Source organism: Aquarana catesbeiana, linkage group LG08 (assembly GCF_042186555.1).
Source record: "Aquarana catesbeiana isolate 2022-GZ linkage group LG08, ASM4218655v1, whole genome shotgun sequence".
NCBI lineage: Eukaryota > Metazoa > Chordata > Amphibia > Anura > Ranidae > Aquarana > Aquarana catesbeiana.
This window is the reverse complement of record NC_133331.1, coordinates 109,732,223-109,746,762: the sequence shown is the minus strand read 5'-3', so window position 1 is coordinate 109,746,762 and position 14,540 is coordinate 109,732,223. Positions and strand designations below refer to the sequence as shown.

The 14,540-nt window shown below is 39.7% G+C and overlaps 1 protein-coding gene across 1 annotated transcript in view; it reads right to left on the bottom strand.

Moving 5' to 3' along the window:
• The window catches only part of CCDC6 (coiled-coil domain containing 6), a 77,633-nt gene that overhangs the window by 48,201 nt on the left and 14,892 nt on the right, over positions 1–14,540 (bottom strand). Inside the window, exon 2 of the mRNA XM_073596305.1 lies at positions 5,070–5,219. Coding sequence (XP_073452406.1) covers positions 5,070–5,219 — 150 coding nt within the window. The remainder of the gene's footprint in view (positions 1–5,069; positions 5,220–14,540) is intronic.

The window sequence follows — 14,540 nt, the reverse complement described above, 5'->3', positions numbered from 1 at the left end:
TCATTACAGGGCTAGATAGATTAGTGTTAGAATGTTAGTGGCTATAGATTCAGGGATTTAAGTTGTAGCATAGACTTATGTGTTAAAGTACCTTAGAGAGAGGCATATCCCTTCTTAGTCAGCTGTCACGGGAACAAGTCTACCCAATGAAATATTTCCCCTCTATCCCTGTTCTGAAAGCAACTCAATTTTGGATTTACCCAGTTTTATTCCCAATGACACAACAATTTGTGGGGTGAATCTCCTAGGCGGGGACAAGGACATGAATAATACACCGATTCCAACAACTTTACGCTTTAAAAAAAAAAAAAAAAAACCCTTGATTTTAAACTTTAGTTATGATTTTAAAATTAAAAAAAAAATCTGAATATATTCCTGCTTCACTGACTGACAACAAACCCTCAAACATTTCACAACTATACAGCAATAAAAACGGACTTTACTGTCTGTCTAGTGACATTAAAATTCAATGATTTACCCACTATAATTTCGGTATCTTTGTCACGACTAGCCAGAACATGACAAGGCCAAGATATAATCTGACTAACATGACAAGAAAATATGTAGCAAGAAACTAAGCTTGTACTCCAGAATGACCCTGGGATTTTAAGGGATAAGTATGCAAACAGTACATCCTTTCAAAGTGGTACATGCAGTACTTTAGTATTTTGATATGTGATCACAGAGAGCAGTAAAACTAGAACTTGTTCTATTTAAAATATTCTGGTAAAATTCAATAATGCTCAATGTGTTAGGTCAATGTATGATTCTATAAAAAAAAAAAAAAAAAAAAAAAAAAGAAGTATTTGAGCTGGGTCAGGAAATATTCTTTATTGCTTATGAGTGGCATAAACATCAATCCTCATTCTCTTCCTTTTTCCTCACAGCAAATTAGCCCAGCTCTGGGCCTCCCCTCTACATTATTTCAGGTATTTTTTTTGTATTCTTAACTTTTGCAGCTGCCCTTGGACCATTACATGAGGTGCAGGGTCCTGCTCAGTCTTTACCTGGTTGTGGGGGGCCCTTGATGATGCAGAAGGCACTGCTGACATCAAATCAACACCACTGTGCATGAAGGCCTCTCCGTCACCCAGCATTGTCCAACCAGGAAGGCAGAGAATATCCTGTGGTGACGAAGAGGTACTGCTTGCAACAGCTCTGGATTGAAAGAAGAGTATTGAGCCATAGTTCATTTATTTTATACCTCTAAGGAAACTTAAAATTTCGCCCAGAGCTGGGCAATGAAGTAGAACTTCCTTTTTACTAAACACTGCGGATTTATATTTGTCATGCAGTCTATGAAAAAATGCCACTACGTTGAGCAAGTTACCTTTACAGAGGATAAACCTGGTTTCCAGCAGCACAGTCAGGCCTTGTGTCTGCATCCATCTTTGACTGTCCCCTCTCTGCTGAGATGAATGCTCAGCCTCTTCATTAAAACTAGTCAGGTCCTGCTTCTCCTGAGTTTGTGCGCAGGAACGTGTGCGACATGGTGTATGAAAACGCACTATTTCCTGACAGGTATGCTGTGCTGCCATTTATTGCTATTGGTACTGAGAATGCACCAGCCAGCCCAGGTGCAAAACGACACCACAACACATGGCAAACTTATTACCATGTATTGTAGTGCAATGCAATTTAAAATATAAATTAAAAGTAGACTACCTCCTTGCAGGAGGGGAAAACAAATCTGATTACAAAAATAGGAAAGGGCGGTAAGCAGGCTTGCTTTCCATAGAAACACTGCTAGCAGTAACCCCAACTGAGAATTTCCCAAATTATCTTCCAGGATGGGGCTTCATAATGAGGTCACTTCTGCTCAGCTGGAATGCATGCTACCACCCAAGGCTTGCAGGTAAAGCAGCGGTTTCCTGGTACATTGATTTATACTGTCTTCCAGTGCTGACTGCAGCACATTTACGAAATGTATGAAATAACGGTCAAATGCACTCCTATAAAACTCCATTGGAGACTCCAGATATCATAAGGTGTCCATAATATCTGGTGAATGGTGCATTTTAGCAGACTACAAAACAAAGATCTAAAAAACTCTCTCCACTCCTTGATCTTAAGGGTTATTACAAAAAGGAGAATGCACAATTTCCTGAGACCTATGAAACATCCTATCGACTTTAGGTAGGTATAAGGGATCTGGCTTACACTGATTGTAAAGGCAGGTTTTTTTATCTTAATGCATTCTATGCACTGAAATAGAAAAAACCTTCTGTGTGCAGCAGCCCCCCTCAGCCCACCCTAATACTTACCTGAGCCCCATCTAGATCCAGCGATGCTATAGGATTGTCTCCGCTGCCCAGGACTCCCCTCCTCTTTGGCCGAGACCGCAGCGTGGCACCATTGGCTCCCACCAAAGTCAGTCAGCCAATGGAGGATATAAAGGGGGCGGGGCCAAATTGACACAGGGAGCTATGGCTCGGCTCAGGGGGCACCCATAGCAAGCGGCTTGCTGTGGGGGGGCGCTCAACAGTAGGGAGAGGCCAGGAGCAGCAAAGTGGGACATGAGAAGAGGAGGATCTGGGCTGCTCTGTGCAAATCCACTGCTCAGTGCAGGCAAGTATAACATTTATTCCCCCCTTTAAAAATAACAAAACACAACTACTTTAAGCACTACTCTATCGGGAATTGTCCACAAGGTGGATCCCTGTTCTGACATTTGTCTGGCGCAGCGTTGCAGTCCAGCAAAAAAAAAAAAAAAAAAAAAAAAAAATATCGCAGATCGCCGCCATTACTATTAAAAACAATTAAAAATTTAAAAAAGGCCCTATATATATCACATAGTTTGATTTGCGCAAAAGTTATTGCGTCTACAATCAACATACGCCTATTGCGATTTTTTTTAACAAAATTATGTAGAAGAATATATATTGGCCTAATCTGATGAATAAATTAGTTTTTTTATTTATTTTTCTTTAAGCAAAAAAGTTTTTTTTCAAAATGGTCGTTCTTTGTTTATAGCGCAAAAAAAAACAAAAGCCACAGAGGTGATCAAATTCCACTAAAAGCTCTATTTGTGGGAAAAAAGGACGTTAATTTTGTTTGGGTACAGTGTTGCATGACCGTGCAATTGTCAGTTAAAGCGATGCAGTGCCATATCGCAAAAAATGGCCTAGTCATGATGGGGGCAAATCCTTCTGGGAGTGAAGTGGTTAATAGACAAGGCCAGAAGGTCTCCAAATCGTCTAGCGGTAGTAATGGAAAGAAAAAAAGGCCATTTTAGGAGTGAAGCAGGACAGACAGTTTTTTTTCGCTTTAACTTGTACCCAAAGGGAGCCAAGTATCAGACCTCGATTCACTCAAACTTGAAGAAAATCCAAAATAACAGGCCGAGGAAGGGAACGCCTTTTGTTTTTCCATGTGGATAAACCCTTCCAAACTTTTATTAAGAATCAAGTTTTAGCGCAACTTTTTGATTCTTATTAGATTTATGGCTTACTACTTTTTAGTCGCAGCTTATGTAAATTAGTGTAAGCGCAGTATTTATTTTTTACTTTTTGACCTTCCAAACTTTTGCATAAAAATGTCCAAATATTCTTCCTCCTCAACAGCAGTGTTAATTTTAGTCTTATGACTAAAATGGCATTTTAGTTTTAGCCCCATTTTAGTCTTCTGCAATTTTTTAGTTTTAGTCAACTAAATCTCCAGTACATTTTAGTCGACTAAAATGTCCTACATTTTAGTCGACTAAAATCTCCAGTACATTTCAGTAATTGCAATTTAGTTTTAGTCATAGTCTTGACTAAAATGGCTTTTAGTTTTAGTCGTATTTTAGTCATCTCAATTGTTTTAGTTTAGTCGACTAAAATAGTATTCATTTACTCGACTAAAATGTTTTAGTCGACTAAATTAACACTGCTCAACAGTTCTGTGGGAAGATGAACAAGTATCCTCCTCACCTTCCTCTTCCTAAGCTAACGGGATGGAGGAATATTGTGAGAAGGCAGCTAGAAGCAAGAAAGCCTTGCATGGGTAGTGAACAGCAAAGTACTTGACAAAGCCCGCCCCCTCCTCGTCTGTGATAGGTGGAACACGGATACAGTTTCCCAGCATCGTATCACTGTTCCTCTATCACGGACGGAGGAGGAGGAGGTGGGGCGGGCTTTGTTTCATTGGACGGCTGAACAGAATGCATTACACAGCGGGAGACACATGCTGTTTTAGAGTTTAAATGGTCTGCAAAACTAGAAAAAAATAAGTAAATTTAAAAAAAAAAAAAAAAAGTCAAAAAAATACCTGGGGTAAACATAGATCAATAAAATAACAGAGAAGAGAATGCATACATAGTTAATAATTGAAAATGATCACAAGGGGATAAACTACACTGTCTCTGTGCAAAAAGCAGTACAACCAAATCCGATATTTGCACTCTTAAGTTACATCCACACAGATGTTGAGTTGTGGAAAGTTTCCCATGTTCAAAGAGTGCTAAACATCCCCAATGAGCGAAGCAACATTCTGTGCTTTGGCTGCATAAAAACTTACCAATTAGCTGCTGCTAGTTTGTGTGCGACCCAAACTCTAAAAAACGCAGACCCTTGATAGACACAGTCTATGTCCTAGGTCGGTTGGAGGTTCTATTCATATGCAACCACTGAGACAGAAATCTGACAGCTGCTGCGGCTCACACACTATGTGCAGACATTGTTTAGTACATTCACATGGCTGCACAGTAGCAGCCAGGGAAGGCCACTGGCAAGGATCACTAGATTCTTACTGGTGGCTGCTCCTGGCCGCTACATGTGAATTTACCCTTAGGCCAGCAAGTAAAGTGAGCTGTAACAGAAGTTGAATTTTTAAGGTTATGTCTGTCTGCCCCCTAAATACACAGCTTTGCTGCTACCGCGACAATCAGCCTGCACATGAGCTGGCACTAATGAAAAGCTAAACTTATGTTTTGTAACGATTTGTCTAATTTCTGAGATTTGATATGAATCTACATGTTTCTAGTGTCTAGACGTTAAATGGATGCACGATATCTAGGCAAGGAGCATCTTCCAGCATATGCACAGCTCATAGTATGTTTGCAACAGTAATGAAGCAGACAAAATATTCACCTGCATGAGTTTTCGTGACAGTTCATTAGTGAGGAATTCCTCTTCTTTCTCATAGTTGACTGCAAGCGTTTCCTTCTCTTTCTGCAAGGCCTGGATCTTCTTAAACAACGTGTTACTGATGAATTCTTCTTCTTGCTCGGCCCTTGCTTGCTAAGAAAAGAATAAACATGTTAGGATGAAAACAAAACAATCATACAAGAAAAGCACAAGGTCTACTGGGAATACATTAGCAGTAAGCAATATATCAACACAATCATTTCTGCAGTCTTATCTACAGCCGTTTATGTGAACTTCCAGGCAGCCATGTTCTAGAAGAAAAGGGAGGGCAACAAATACTGTTATAATTTGGTTCACCAACCACTTGCCTACTGGGCACTTATACTCACTTCCTGCCCAGGCCAATTTTCAGCTGTCACACTCTGAATGACAATTGCGCAGTCATGCAACACTGTACCCATACGAAACTTTTTTTTTTTTCCACACACATAGAGCTTTCTTTTGGTGGTATTTAATTACTACTGGGTTTTTTATTTTTTGCTAAACAAAGATTTAAAATTTTGAAAAAAAAAAAAAACCCCAACGGCACCGAGGCAGGGACTGATGTCATTGTAACAGAAGCCGGTTACCGGCGTTCTGCTTCTCTCCTCACGCTGATCGTGAGGAGCAAAAAAGCAGTCAACCAACTTTTTTACTTCCGTGATCAGCTGTCATTGGCTGAGCAGCGCGATCACGGGAGGACATCTATTGACTATTAAAGTGGTAGGGGTGGAGGAAGCCATCCCTGCCGGGAGAAGAGACAATGATTATTGATAGAAGATCTAACAGTCGCCTGCAATAATTGCATATATAATCCTGCAGGTTGGTTGTACCCAAGATGAGCGATCAAATCAACTTGGATACAACCCTGGCCAGTTCCTGCTGCACCAGCTGAGATTTAAACCGTCTATGGTCGGCTTATGGGGTGTATTTATAAAAACACTGAACAGCCGTTTAATCCAGCAATTTGTACACGTACATTTGTTCTGTGTGAATGAGGCAAAATTTAACATTCTCAGGCTACATCTTCTGCAATTCGAATTTGTAAATGTGGAAAATGCAATCTTAGAACCATGAGATGGTGCGGAGAAGCATACTTATTTGTATAGTTGTGGCATTATGGCAACTAGACAGCACGGACTATCATAGAAAGCAAGTATGCTACTCTGCGCCATCCAGTGGCCACAATACCATTATTTTTGCATTCGAATTCCAGAAAACAGCCCGAGAAAATTTTATTTTGCCCCATTCACACAGAATGAATTTACATGCAGTTTCAATAGATGGAGAGCTTTGCAAACGTTTCATAAATGTATCCCTATGTGCAAAAAGATTGAGCACAATTCTGCAACAATCCTTTAAATAAAAGATGAAGACAACCACAAAGTCTAATCATTTTTAACATATCAAATTTCTAATAGGCTAGATTAACCTATAAGGCCTCATTCACACGGGTAGTGTTTCCTTGCTTTTTGATGCATTTTCCAGATCAATGATAGGAGACTAACAGGTTCTGTATGAGAAGAATATCTACATCTGAGATATCACTTACTAAACAGTTTTACACGTCACCAAAAAATTATTAGGCACTATAAAAAAACAGTTGTCAAAACTACTGTTGCATCACATTTCAGTGATTTTCTTTAGCGGTCACTGCTACTCAATGTGCTTCCTCAAACACCACCATGTTGGAATGAATCACAAGCAGGTGACAGATCTAGGTTAAATTAGCTGTAGAAGGTCACAAATAACAAGAAAAACAGTAAATATTACAGAATAGCGCCCCAGGCAACGCAAGCACTTTATTAAACACGGAGACTAAAGCCATTAGAAAGGTGTGACAGAAGGGACTCTACAACCAGTAATGACACACTAATGCAAACTGAAAAAAAGGTCACCACCCAGCAACCATATGCATGTATTAGTTATGCAATAAATCCGGACAAAGTTTCTAATTTTTCTTATTCTGTATTATTGTACTTTAATTCCCTCATATCCAGACTAGAAAAAGTATTCCCAGGGCAAACAAGAATTTAGGCTTGCATCTATGGCATATAGTAGGCAGATGACAGGGGCACCTACCATCAGCTCAGACAGGAAAAAGTTTAATTTAGGAACTGTCTCTGGTGACACTGGAGAGGAGGTCTAAGTGTCATCAGAGTACAACTGTCATATGGCTGCTATGGGCTACAAAGACACTTGTCACCTTGCCATTTTGCATTAATAAACCCCAATATTTGACACGGATAACCAATGACTCTTGTGAGGGCTGACCCCTAACCAAAAAAGATGAAGTCACACAAGACAGGGAGAGCAGAACTCACATTATGCAGTATAGCCAAATCCTGATATTTGAATGGTGCAGTTTAGATATTCACAAGTGTTTTTTTCCTTTTTTGGCAAATGGAAGTACTGCTTTAAAATAACCAACTTTCAGAATTAGCTTTGCTGCCCATAGAATGTGCAAACAAAATCCTGGCTGAAGTAGGCAAAATGCTTCTGATTCTGCAGCTTCCGGTTCAGCCTGAACTCACTGTAAGGGAGCTCTGATTGGGACCTGGTCTTCATCCATTCCAATTTCAGAATAATTTGACGAGTAGCTCTAATATACTGGATGTGTCTGACACTGCTCTGTACCAAGAGGAATGATTCAACCTGGCACTTGGCCATCCACCTTTATTATTTATACAATTTCCTATTTTTAAAAGAATTCATTTGGTAAATGATCTACTAGAGGTCGATCTAACAGTCTGATTTCAGTTGATGTATAGTGGGGCCCTCAACTTTATCAGCTTCTGGCAGATCAAACCATTCATTTCAATGATGTACTCAACTTTGTGGCATGTTCACGCACAGAAATAAGGAGATTATTTCAAAGCAGCTGCATAAGATTCCTCCTTAATCAATCTGATATAATTAGCACAAGAAACAATGTGGTTTGAAAAATGAACAGTGTTAAATCTCAAATTGCCTTAATCGTTTAAAGTGGTTGTAAAGGCTCAAGGTTTTTTACCTTCATGCATTCTATGCATGAAGGTAAAAAAAAAAAAAAAAAAAAAAAAAAAAAAAAAAAAAAAACTTTGTGCAGTAGCACCCCTCTTACCTACCTGAGCCCCATATCGATCAAGCGATGTGCACGAGAGCAGCGGCTCACCCAATTCTCTTCCTCCTCCTCCCACTACAGTCAATCACAGCTAGTGAGCCAATGACGGGGGGGTGGGGCCGAGCCACGCTCCATGTGTGAATGGACACAGAGTAGCAGATGCCCCCATAGCAAGATGCTTGCTGTGGGGGCATTCGGTAGGAGGGAGGGGCCAAGTGCACCAGCAGGGGACACAAGAGGAGGATCGGGGGCTACTCTGTGCAAAACCACTGCACAGAGCAGGTAAGTATGACATGACCTTTTTTTTTTTTTTTTTTTAAATCTGCCTTTAATATCACATTAAATCAGATTTAAAGTCATGTTCTCTGCATTTCTATATTAAGCAAATATTTGTATTTTTTGCAATTACAAATCATATGGATAAAACAGCAAGCCTCAACAGAGAAGTGTTTTCTTCTATTCCATGGAACGCTCTGGGCTGCTATTCTGCAATCACATGAAGCAACAATGCTGGGTTCACATAAGTGAGTAATGGGCTCAAGTTACCCATGAAGCAGAATTAGGCCCCTTTCACACTTGTGCGACTTGAAGTCATACCTCATGATTTCCAAAGAATACCATTCATATCTGTGAGTCTTCAAGTAGCAGCAACTTCAAAGTAGTCCCTGCACTACTTTGGTCTGACTTTGATGCGACTTGAGGTCCACAGGCTTCAAGTCGCGTCAAAATCCTGGTAAAAAAATCGCACAAGCGTGAAAGGAGCCTAAAACATGCTATAATATTGATAATTGTTTAGCATATTAATATCAAAAAATATTTCTGAGAAACTACATCCTTAGGGAGTACACGTATTAGGCCGCATTCAAACCCGAACGTTTCTAAGCGTTTTTACAGCAATTTTTGCCGCAATTTTGTACAGGTCACCAACGTAAAAAGCAGAAAAATGCCTATAATCTGTCCCAAAAAAGCTCATGTCCTTTTTTTGAGCTTAAGGCGTTTTGCTTCAGGTGAAAAAACGCTCAGATGTGAACAGGTGCCACTGAAATTAAAGTGATTTTGCTAGTTGGGCGTTTTTCAGGCATTTTTATGAGCTGAAAAGGCTCAGGTGTGAATGCAGCCTTATCTGAATTCTTATATTTGATATGGCTTTTAGGTGTTATATCATCACTCTTCCATATTAAAATATCAGTCCTTCAAAACTTAAAAAAGATTCTCTATCGCATAGTTTTGGGCACACGACAGGGTGGATAAAAATCAATGATTTTAAAAAAATGTAAAATAAAAAAAATCCAATTTCTTTTTAATCAAACTTATTTTAACAAAATGCTTTTGAAATAAAAATCTATCTAAAGATTTTCTATTTAAGATACATTAATCATTTAGTTTATGCAGCATGAAATGGAGCTTAGTTAGTTATGTAGCATGAGGCTGTATATTCTGCACTATTTACATTTTTTGGTACACTCATTCAATGAATCCAAGCTGAGATAACATGCACTGCATTGATGCATTCACACAATTTCACAGTAACCATGAGATAAAACAAAGTTCAGGAATATTCCTTTATCCCATTGTTTTGCAAATCTATGTAAACTACAAACTGTATGATTGAATCGTGTATATCAGCGTTTTACTAATCTGACACCTTATTCTAAACCTTCATTTTGTTTGCAAATATTAAAAAAGTCAAAGGATTTTTATTTTTTTTTAATTTTTATAAGATTAAACACTTGGATGCATCGGTCCGATGCTGCATCTGTCCCCTGGCGCCTCTGCACTGAGAACAGAGCAATCAAACGCTCCCGATCGCTCACTGTCTTGGCTTACACTGTGTGGCAGCTGATTGGAGGAAAGGCACCCCTCCACTCTACACATAAGCAGAAAAGCGAAGATACTTGCAGAACTGTGCTGTGAATAGACAAGCTCTCTGCTAATCTATTTATAGTATCCACCCCAACATAAATTTCCAGCTGCTTTTATCTCCAGTGTTGGAGAACTTGTCTGAAGTTATCATGCTGATAACAGAAGAACGAAGCAGCAGAAAGACAGGGGACCTAGGGCTTTGGAGAGAGATAATTAAACACTACAGATATGTGTGCCCAGGTCAAATTTCGTGAATTGGGTTTACATCCACTTTATTATTTAAAAGTTTTAATCACGTTTTCTCTTCTTTCCTCAAGGCTGTGCATATGTAAGTTCACCTTTTGTAACATGTTACACACATGTTCATGTAACTGCAGCAGCCCCCGCACCGCCCCCCAACTCCGATCCCCCATTGTGACAGCTAGCAGGGGATCTTTTCCCTGCACTCGCCGTTACAACTTTTTTTAACCACTTGCCGACCGCCGCAAGTGGTCCCTACTTTGGAGATGGATATCGTTATGGCAGCAGCTAGCTGCCATAACCCCAGTATCCCCGTGTTCGGCTGGTGGTCTGCTACAAGATAAAAGTGGTCTCTGTGGCAGATTAGTCGCAAGATCACTTTTATCGGTGGCGGGAGAGGGGCTCCCCCCTCCTGCCGCGATCCGGTGCCCTCCGCCGCTTACCAGATCCATCAGCAGTGGCGGAGGCGATCGCATCCTCTCACTTGCTGTGCATGGAGACGAGGGAGGGTAAGATGGCCCCCACCCGACTCCATGACACTGCAGGGCAGAAGCGACGTCAAAACGTCACTTCCGCCCTTACGTCTTAAAAGGCACCATTTTTTCAAATGACAAAATGTTTTCTTCTTTTATTGCATTTAAGTCCAAATATGAGATCTGAGGACTTTTTGACCCCAGATCTCATATTTAGGAGGACCTGTCATGCTTTTTTTCTTTTACAAGAGATGTTTACATTCCTTGTAATAGGAGTAAAAGTGACCCAAATTGTTTTTTTTTTGTTTTTGTTTTTTTTTTTTTTTTAAAAACAGGTGTAAAAATAAATAAAATCAAGTAAAATAAATAAGAAAAAAATTAAAATTTTAAAAACGCCCTGTCCCGACGAGCTCACGCGCAAAAGCGAACGCATACATGAGCAGCACCCGCATATGAAAACTGTGGTCAAACCACACGTGAGGTATCGCCACAACCGTTAGAGCGAGAGTAATAATTCTAGCCCTAGACCTACTCTAACTCAAAACATGCAACCTGTAGAATTTTTGAGGGTAAAAGTTTGACACCATTCCATGAGCTGGCACAATTTTGAAGCGTGACATGCTGGGTATCAATTTACTTGGCGTAACATTATCTTTAACAAGAAAAAAAAAAAAATTGGGCTAACTTTACTGTTGTCTTATTTTTTTATTCAAAAAAAGTGAATTTTTTCCAAAAAAAAGTGTGCTTGTAAGACCGCTGCGCAAATCCGGTGTGAAAAAAAGTACTGCAATGACTTCCATTTTATTCTCTAGGGTACTAGAAAAAAAAAAAAAAAAAACACAATATTTGGGGGTTCTAAGTAATTTTCTAGCAAAAAAAACGGTTTTAAACATGTAAACACCAGAATCTCAAAACGAGGCTGGCCCTTAAGTGCTTTAACCACTTAAGGACCATCCTTGTTTTGGATTTTAGGTGTTTACATGTTTAAAACAGTTTTTTTTTTTTTGCTAGAAAATTACTTAGAACCCCCAAACATTGTATATTGTTTTTTTTTCTAGCACCCTAGAGAATAAAATGGAAGTCATTGCAGTACTTTTTTTTCACACCGGATTTGCGCAGCGGTCCTTTAAGCACACTTTTTTTTGGAAAAAATTAACTTTTTTGAATAAAAAAATTAAACAGTAAAGTTAGCCCAATTTTTTTTATACTGTGAAATATAATGTCACGCCAAGTAAATTGATACCAACCATGTCACGCTTCAAAATTGCGCCCGCTTGTGGAATGGCATCAAACTTTTACCCTTAAAAATCTCCATAGGCGACATTTAAAAAATTCTACAGGTTGCATGTTTTGCGTTACAGAGGAGGTCTAGGGCTAGAATTATTTCTCTTGCTCTACCGATCGCGGCAACACCTCACATGTGTGGTTTGACCACCGTTTTCATATGCGGGGCCTACTTACGTATGCGTTCGCTTCTGCGCGTGAGCTCGTCAGGACAGGGCGCTTTAAAAAAATATTTTTTTTATTATTTATTTTACTTTATTTTATTTCTTTTTTCACTGTTTTTAAAAAAAAAAAAAAATTGGATCACTTTTATTCCTATTACAAGGAGTGTAAACATCCCTCGTAATAGAAAAAAAGCATGACAGGTCCTCTTAAATATGAGATCTGGGGTCAAAAAGTCCTCAGATCTCACATTTGGACTTTAATGCAAAAAATAAATAAATTTAAAAAAAAAATTGTTTAAAAAAAAAAAATGACCTTTAAGACAAATGGGCGGAGCCGACGTCACGACGCCGCTTCCGCCCTCCTATGGTATGGAGACGGGTGGGGGCCATCTTAGCCTTGCTCGTCTCCATACCTAGGAAGTGAGGGGACCCGATCGCCTCCGCCGCTACCGACGGCTCCGGTAAGCGGCGGAGGGCGTGAGAGGGGTGGGCACCTCTCCCGCTGCCAAAAACAGTGATCTTGCGCGCCGCAGAGACCACCATTATCGTGTACAGAACCGCCGGCCCTAAAGATGGATACCTCGGTTGTGGCAGCAGCTGCCATTACCAAGATATCCATCTTCAAAGTAATGACGTATATATACAGTGGACGGTCGGTAAGTGGTTAAAAGCGGCCCTGCGGCGCTCCACCCACACGGCCGTGTCGTTCAGAGTTCTGTGAATGGGAGAAATACAAGTACAGACAGCCTTTGCAGCTGTCGACTTGTAGTTCTCAACTACAAGGGCGCTGTTGTGTGCTCTAGGTAGCTCATTGATGCTATCTGTCAGTTTGTAGCTGCCTGCCCGTATGAGGTACGAGCAAACGGCTTACACTGACAGTCTGCAAGAGTCCTGCATTGCAACCACGATCTGCTGATCATGGGTGAAACTTTGTAGGCTCCTAGCAAATAATTTAATAAATGCACATTTTTTTTGGTAACAAAGGTGAACATAGCATTTAGGTTCCTGCAGTCTCGCCAGATATATTTTTATCCCAAAGACCTTTAACCATTTTTTTTTCTGCCCTTCTCAAGATTTGTACCATCAATAACTTTTTTAATTAAAGTCTTTAGATCTAGACATGGGAGAATTAAATAAAATTGGAACAAACAGAATCTGGAGCAGCTTTGCATAGTAACCAATCAGCTTCTAGTTTCAGCTTGTTCAGTTAATCTCTGAAAAGCAAGAAGCTGACTGGTCGCCATGCACATCTGCTCCATTGTTTCGTAAATCCCCCTCACAATATTCTAAAATGGAGTCTAACTAAAGATCTATAGAATATACCTGCATGAGTTTCCCCAATTCGCCTGCAGCTTCACTGTGTCCTATATATTTATGTGCTTGAACAATGCACCGATTTTTCAAGCCAACAGCAGTAATGAATTAGCAGGTTTGCTGACACCACTAGTACACATTTCACAAAATATGCAGCCTTGGCAGATGAAATGCCATACTGCAAATCTCCCACCTATACATTTTAAACCAGCAAATTTAACTTTTTTTTCATTTAAACTAAAGGGGAGAATATTGTTTTTTGGGTTAAAGGGGATTTTCAGGTTAAACTCAAGGAGTAAGGACCGTTCAAATGTCAGCACAAGTGTAACATATAGCTAGTCAAATACAAATAACCAGGCAGTCATCAGGAAGCGTGACCTGGTGAATAGGTCATGCCCATCCTTGACTAACGGGAATTTGAGAACTGCATGACTCCAATTACCAAAAACTGCAGCAGGTGTCTGTAAACCTGAACAGATGATACACACAATAAAAACAAGCTTTACCACCAGTATTAAAGGATATTATTAAAGGATAACTCCACTTTCGCGGGGGGAACAAAATAGCAAATAAAGAAAAAATATAGCATATACAATTGCAACAAGTCATATCGTAATTGATTAATAAAAATTACCTCTTTTTCAATTTGCAGCCGCTGTAATTTTTTGAAAGTGCAATATGGCTGCCTGGAGTTGTTCTGTACACCGAATGCCCCCCAGAAACATTTCCTACTTGTGTGATTGGTTCACTGATTTTCTACACTAAGATAAAATCCTTGCAATGTACATAGATCACATGGGGGAATGTTTTTTTTCTCAAGAAAAGTTGAGTTACTATTTAAAGGAGGATTAAAGCGGAGTTCCACACAAATTTTGAACAATATCTGTATGTATTCTCTTCCTTGCCTAGATGCTGACATGCCGTTTAAAAAATTTGAAATCGCCGTAATTACCTTTTATTTTTCTATTCTTCTTTGCACTTCCTGGTTCTCCTC